This window comes from Hydractinia symbiolongicarpus, chromosome 9 (assembly GCF_029227915.1).
Source record: "Hydractinia symbiolongicarpus strain clone_291-10 chromosome 9, HSymV2.1, whole genome shotgun sequence".
NCBI lineage: Eukaryota > Metazoa > Cnidaria > Hydrozoa > Anthoathecata > Hydractiniidae > Hydractinia > Hydractinia symbiolongicarpus.
The window spans coordinates 28,404,344-28,411,044 of NC_079883.1; the positions used below are offsets into that span (position 1 = coordinate 28,404,344).

The following is a 6,701-nucleotide window of genomic DNA, read 5'->3' on the forward strand; positions in this document are numbered from 1 at the left end:
ATAAACAAGAACAGAACGTATATCTAATTTAGTTTACTTATTTCTAAAAATACATGAAGTTAAAAGTAAATTTAACCTCTTGAGTGTTTATTGGAAGCTGCTAATGATGATGATTATGACTGTCATGACTTTCCCAACCAATTTTTTCCAGCACATCATGCAACTTATCCAATTGCTTAATACAAAAGTCTGGTTTAACAAAAGTATCATTGTGATTTTTACCGTAATTAGACGACAATAACACAGTCCACTTAAAACCAGCATTTCTTCCACCCAATATGTCGGTTGACATTTTGTCTCCCACAATAACACAATGTTTTGGTTCTAGTCCGTTTTTTCTGCATGCAATAAGAAAGAGTTCAGCAGTTGGCTTTCGAAGTTTGTGATCCCCTCCTATTACAACGTCGTCGACATATTTCATTGCGTTGCATCTCTCAATTTTCTTTTTTTGCCACGTTGAGTCACCATTTGTTATAATGATTAATTTAAACTCATCTCTTAAATTTTTCAATACAGACACAGCTTCTTTATCAAATATCATATCTTTAAAAAATTCATCTTCATATAGAGCATGCAATTTATCTATATCAACGTTAATGTCTGTACCTGCATTAATTTTAACAGCTTTTTGCCACAACAATTTTCTCCATGCTGTAAAATCTAAAAGGTTGTTTGGGTCAACTGGACTCTCCAAATTAAGTTCACGAAAGGATTCAATTATTTTGTTAGATTGTTCGCCCGTAAAGTTGTATTCCTTTTTAAAATAATAAACCACATGATTTAAGGCGTTCAGATGACAGGGATATGTTGGTAACAGCGTATTATCCAAATCAAAAAAGATTCCTCTGCGTCCTTCTTTGTGTGACGTCATGAAAAACTATTTAGTATGTGTTACTGACCTTTCCGCTGATGCTGTTCCCTAAAATTCAAATTCCACCTTGATACCTTGTTACAGTGAACTCTTTGTATTTCGATAGCTCAAGGAAACAAACATTTTGTTCGGATTATAGAAAGTTAGTATAATTTTGTAAAAAAAAGGGTAGCTTCCAGCGCGATCATTCTTAGTATCTATGCATGCAAAACTGATAACTGTGATTTCTGGTTGGAAAGGGACTTTAAAAATACTCAAATATTTTCTTTTTAAATTTTAAAATCTATTGCTTTGCGAAGAAAATTATAGGATAAAGTTTGCGTCTAATGCCGTAAACACACCCAACGAAGGAAAAAGACGTTCAATAAATAGAAGGACGAAATACATAAACTCCGCTGCAAAATAATTAATGTTTTAACGTTGTTTTGTTGTGAATTTACCTGTCGTATTAAGATGTCTTGTTGTGTTACATGAAAAAACCAATTCTACAATACAAGAATGTTAAAAATGAAATCTGTTTTTGTTAAACTCAACGCGATACGTTTCGCACCAGTTTTCGCAAAAAAAAACGTACAACGAGATCATGTAAACAAAAACCTCGCTTACTACTAATTATTCGGGCTATCAAGTTATACTCCGTATGTATAATACTCCAGATTCGTAGTCCGCGGCACATAAATTTCAAGTTGAACAAATTTTTTTTAGCAGTCTCGATAGATAGATAGATCGATAGATATAAATATATTTTCAACTTTGAAAGAGCATTGCTAGAACATCAGCCATGGAACTATTGTCAAATACTTTAAATATGAAAAGGCTCGATAATGTAGAACTTTTTTCGGAGGTATGGTGTTTTTTACTTTGCTTTAGGCAGTCAGAGGGTAATCCTCTTAATTAAGCTGTACAGCTTAATTTAGATGTCAGCTTAATTAGGATGTATGATACAGTCTAATTAGGCGTTTTACAGCTTAGTTAAGATGTACAAAACTTTGATCGTCTAAAATACACATTTAACTGAGTTTTAGCATCTATCTAACACTGAATAAATCCAATATTTACGTGCATATAACATCTCCAATACATTAGTTTTTTCGTAGCACCCTGGAGGTTCGCTAAATTTGAAGTTTTAAAAATATCACGTGACGTGACATCCTAACTAGGATGCAGTACTCCAAATTAAGCTATACAGCTTTAATTAAGAGGATTTCCCTGACTGTTAGGGGCAACGGGGCAATAATAAGGCACTGGTTGGAGTTCGTGGAGAGTTTCGTTTACAATCATCACAAACCATGTAATAGTTCTAACTCTTACAGTTTGGGAAAACATCTACCTTATTACTCAAAAATAAGGAAGCAAGTAATTACAGGGCCAGAATTATTGTTCTGGTCAAATACCAGAATTACTGTTTTGGTATTCGATTCAGAAAGAGGAAAAATATGATGTGGAGGTTCATAATAAGAAACCCATGTCATCTCCTTTATTACAAGGTGTTTTAGAGATCTTGATCCCAAAGTTGCCATTACATGGTACTGTCCTGATAAATTATCTTTCTTAGTGGAAAAAGTAAAAGAAGTAAAGTACCCTATGATTGGTAAATATATTGACAATTTAAAAGAGATTTTATATAAACTTAGAGTAGAAATTGATGTAGAAAGTGGAGGTGAGGGCAATGGGAGTGATTGTAGTGCTTTTCAAATGGATGCTGCCAATGATGAAAACAAAGTATACACATTTTTGTGACAATATGTGATTTGTTATTCTGAGGAGAAGAATAAAGAGCTTCAAAATGTCAACATGTTTGTTCTCTTTCTAATTCTATTGATCAAAACTATATATCCACAAGTTATTTTGAAGGCAGCTAAAAATTGTTTTTAAGAATTAAGGTTAACAGGGATTTTTTAGCAAAATATTAATTTTATTCGATTGACAGCGATTCAATATGGGCAATTAAATATTACCATAGCCCCGGGTTAACCCAAGCCATGTGAAGAAAATTGGGGAGATGGCGCACTGTGTGGGGCGTTGGATGTTGTGGGAGTTGTCTGGCAGAGCGATGACCCTAATTGAGTTTGCGAAAAAAGAGCATTAAATACTCCAGGACTTCCAATCAAAGCCATGACCCCTCATGGAAATAATAGACAGGGTATATCCCTCAATGTTTGTGAGGCCAGCCATGTAAAATATGCACATCTATCTATCTAATAAATTCACAGGATTTTAAATATATAGCGCCAAAATTTGCGATGTTTACTTGCTTCGTTATTTTTGATAATGTAGCTAAATGTGGTTTGGCAATTTGAGTATATACAGATGGAAATTTTCCTTACTGTGATGTGAGGGGTGTTGTTCATAGCCTATTACCAAGCTTATCAGAAATAGGCCAATATTTCTTTGAGAGTTCCACTTACAATAATCACAAACCATGTAGTAACCCTAACAGTCTGGGAAAACATCTAGCTAAACAACAGGCTTATTGGCACCCTCTTTTGCCAAGCCTATCAGTAATAGGCCAAAAAAATTTCCATAGATCAACCTACCCACTAAACAGACATCTTTGTCATAACTTTTTTGTCAATTTCGAATTGTACATATTTTAAGTTTTTCATAAAACCTCTAAAAAAAACAACTAAGAAACACATTTTCTATTTTAGAAATGCCTGCCACCACTGAATCACCCCATATCCAATCCACCATATTGAGATTAACCGTAGTCACACTGTTATTAAAATACAAAACAGAATTCAGCAGCCTGTTTGGGCTTTGTTGCTATGGTCACCAGTATTTCTAAGTAACCACCAGCAGTTTTTTAAGTAATCATTGGAGAACCAGTAATTCTGTGATAATCGATTTGACATGACTGCCTACTTTCCAATAAGTCTGACAATATAAGTATGGACGTCATCCCTAAAGAAGAATCAGGGCCAGTTGTTAAAAAGCATTTTTTTTTATCAGTATACATATATTGTTTTTAATAGTATTATTATTATTTTTAGGCAGCGTTGTTGGCTTACCTCAGTGACAATGAATTTGGAAAAGATGCATTAAAATTTACAAGTGGAGTGAAAGTTCTTCACGAAATATACAAGCGATTTACTGAGAAGGATACAATTATTGAAGCTCTCAGAGTAGGATATCATAAATTATTATACAATGTGTCTATGTTAAAAATAAACATCTAGACATGTATGTTGTTCTTGTTCTTGTTGGAGATGCTGGTTGTTGTGGAGTAACTTTTTTTTTATTATTTAGGGTGACACTATTCAAAAAATTGCAGCATATGTGAAAAAGAATCCAAGAGCAAGCAGTGATGAACAGGCCAAAGTGATTAAGAAACATTTAGATGATTTTGCTGTAAAAGTCGCTCTTATAACTGGCGAATGTTAATATTCTTCCACCTGTGTTTTTTGGCCTACCTTCCGATCAAGTTGTTAAGCAGACTAAATTGCTATTGTCTTGCTTTATTTTGAAGCGCTGCACATGACGGTGCATAGTGACATAATTCAAACGCAAGTTTAGCGTAATAATTTCTTTTGTATATATTAATAATATTTTTGTTTATATTAAAGTTGTTTGTGTATTTAAATACATTCTATGGTATACTCGACTCAAACCATTCTTGTTTTTCTTGGTATTGAGTTCTAATCCATTATGGTGAATTATTTAAGCAGAGTGATTTATTTAAGCGGAGTTGAATCTCACTAAAATGGACACTGTCTAAAGCGCACAGTGGATAGATCTTAAATTATCTTAGATCTTAAATTCTCTATAAAGCAGATGTCATAAAACGAACCCTTACCAAGAAGGACAATTTTTTTGCGCTAAATATTATAAAAATAGAATGAAAATTATAAAAATAGAATGAAAATTATAAAAATAGAATGACGACAAAATGTTCATCAATGTTTTACATTTTTGTTTTAGAACGTTTTTATTTCAGTCATAAAATCCTTTTTTATATATTTTTCTGCCCATTCATCAATTTTTCTTAAGACTGGTCTATTTTTGTTATGGATAATTGCTCATGCGTTAACACAGTTTCTTAAATGACAATCCTCGTAAAGTAAAGAACAAAAAACCTTTTTTAGTCAAAAAACTCTATAAAGAAGACAATTTATTTTGCACCGATGATTTCTGCTTTAGAGAGATTCCATGAGATTTTGTAAACACCAAATAAATTTGATCTCGATCATTTTCACTTTTACAATTTTTTTTTTTTTTAGTATGTTTTTTTTGGCAATATGAGTCTCAGCAATATGCTCTTATATATTCACTGGTCACTCTTTAACGCTGGATAGGACATCAATTAATACCTTATCAACCGAAACATTGTAGTCAAAATTTCGTCACTTACAACGACTTAAAAAATTGCCATCACTATCTGAATCTAACAACACTATTAAAAGTGTGTCAAAGTGGAAAATCAAACATGGTGACTGCGAGCCAAATTCGCTGCCTCGGCATCTTCTCCACAATGTGCCAATTAATCAATTTTAAGAGTGAGCGCTGCTATGTTCTGATATGAAGATTCGTGTGCATATGCATGTTAAAAGTAACATTTCAACCGACTGATAGCCTTGTGGTAGAGCGTTCGCTTTCAGTGCGGGAGGTCTTGGGTTCAAACCCCGGCCGAGTCATGCCAGAGACTATAAAAGTGTGAATCTATCCTTTCTGCTTAGCGCTCAGCATGAGAATAGGATTGATATCTTAGGCGGTTGTCTAGTTGAGCGATTGCTGTGCTTCCACGACTTTCGTAGCTCAAGTGGGAGCTTTAAATGCGCTAGGACCCCCTTCGCAGGACCCTCGTTGATAGCAGTACCAATAGGAACTGAAGAGGCTATCCTGGGTAAATAATAGTAATAATAATAAATAATTGATTGAAAGTTGTTCCTTAGGTCCCAAAATAGCTTATACGCAAATTTAGGCTTAGATAGGGAAATTTTCAAGCTTATGGTAAGCAAATTGCCCAGTCTTAATTAAGTTAATTCTTCTGGTGTGTTTTTTTCCCTGTGGTTTGGGTATTATGATTAGACACGTACTAATTTCTTCTAAACACTATACTGTATACACATTATCACTATACTGTCTGAACTTGCTTCGTGTATTTATAGTAGTTTTGTCGCTGTTCTAACGTAAAAACGACACTATTTCATCTCATCTGATAAGGCAAAGTTTAAGCTAAAAATTTATTATTTAAAAAAACATCGTAAGCATACTATTATGTTTTTTTCGCATCAGCATATTCCAGGCTGATTAGGAAATTCACTTGCTTATAAAAAAACATGACAGCATTTACTGATTCTTAAATTTATCATTCACTAAAAAGTAAATGGTTTACGTAACTAAATTTCTTCTTTTTATGCAAACACAGCATTTATTGAGACTTTGAAACCATGACGACAAGCTGTGTCAATGAGTTTAACACGCAGTGTCGTCAGAATAAAAATATTTACAATTCTGTGTAACTCTGTGATGGAGAGAGAATTTGTCAGATTTTTTTATATAAAAGGATATCTGCAATTCGATCAGACATAATAGTCGTTGGAAGAAGAAATAATGGCAATAAGTCCAAGTGGAAGAAGCGATGTGTATTGGGTGGATGGCAAATTACAAGTTGGGGATGACATCTGTCCACCATTATCGCCGAAGCACAAAGACAAGACATATAAACTATCCCAAGCTACCACATTAATCGTAAGAAAAGATCGCGTGGTAATAATACATTTTAATAAAAACCGATGGAATGAATTAAGTGAAAATAACAAAGTAACAATAGAACTTAATTCGGAATAGTTGGATTGCGTCAAAACTCTTCTAGATGTTGTGGCAGATG

At 33.6% G+C, this 6,701-nt stretch overlaps 2 protein-coding genes across 2 annotated transcripts; one reads left to right on the forward strand and one right to left on the reverse strand.

Moving 5' to 3' along the window:
• Positions 1 to 18: 18 nt before the first annotated feature.
• Positions 19 to 1,467, reverse strand: LOC130656196 (N-acylneuraminate-9-phosphatase-like). The gene is made up of 2 exons (XM_057459024.1): positions 1,312 to 1,467; positions 19 to 919 (listed from the first exon to the last, which is right to left on the reverse strand). Exon 2 carries the CDS (start codon positions 869 to 871, stop codon positions 101 to 103), a length of 771 nt encoding a protein of 256 aa, XP_057315007.1. The 5' UTR covers positions 872 to 919; positions 1,312 to 1,467; the 3' UTR covers positions 19 to 100.
• Positions 1,468 to 1,518: 51 nt separating this feature from the next.
• Positions 1,519 to 4,481, forward strand: LOC130656201 (uncharacterized). The gene is made up of 3 exons (XM_057459030.1): positions 1,519 to 1,715; positions 3,865 to 3,996; positions 4,121 to 4,481. Exons 1-3 carry the CDS (start codon positions 1,653 to 1,655, stop codon positions 4,253 to 4,255), a joined length of 330 nt encoding a protein of 109 aa, XP_057315013.1. The 5' UTR covers positions 1,519 to 1,652; the 3' UTR covers positions 4,256 to 4,481.
• Positions 4,482 to 6,701: the final 2,220 nt, after the last annotated feature.

Bases quoted from the DNA above. Each gene is read 5' to 3' on its own strand.
- LOC130656201 (XM_057459030.1), top strand. From the start codon at position 1,653: ATGGAACTATTGTCAAATACTTTAAATATGAAAAGGCTCGATAATGTA. The intron at 1,716-3,864 runs GTATGGTGTTTT...TATTATTTTTAG, and splicing joins ATGTAGAACTTTTTTCGGAG to GCAGCGTTGTTGGCTTACCT. The intron at 3,997-4,120 runs GTAGGATATCAT...TTTATTATTTAG, and splicing joins CAATTATTGAAGCTCTCAGA to GGTGACACTATTCAAAAAAT.
- LOC130656196 (XM_057459024.1), bottom strand. From the start codon at position 871: ATGACGTCACACAAAGAAGGACGCAGAGGAATCTTTTTTGATTTGGAT.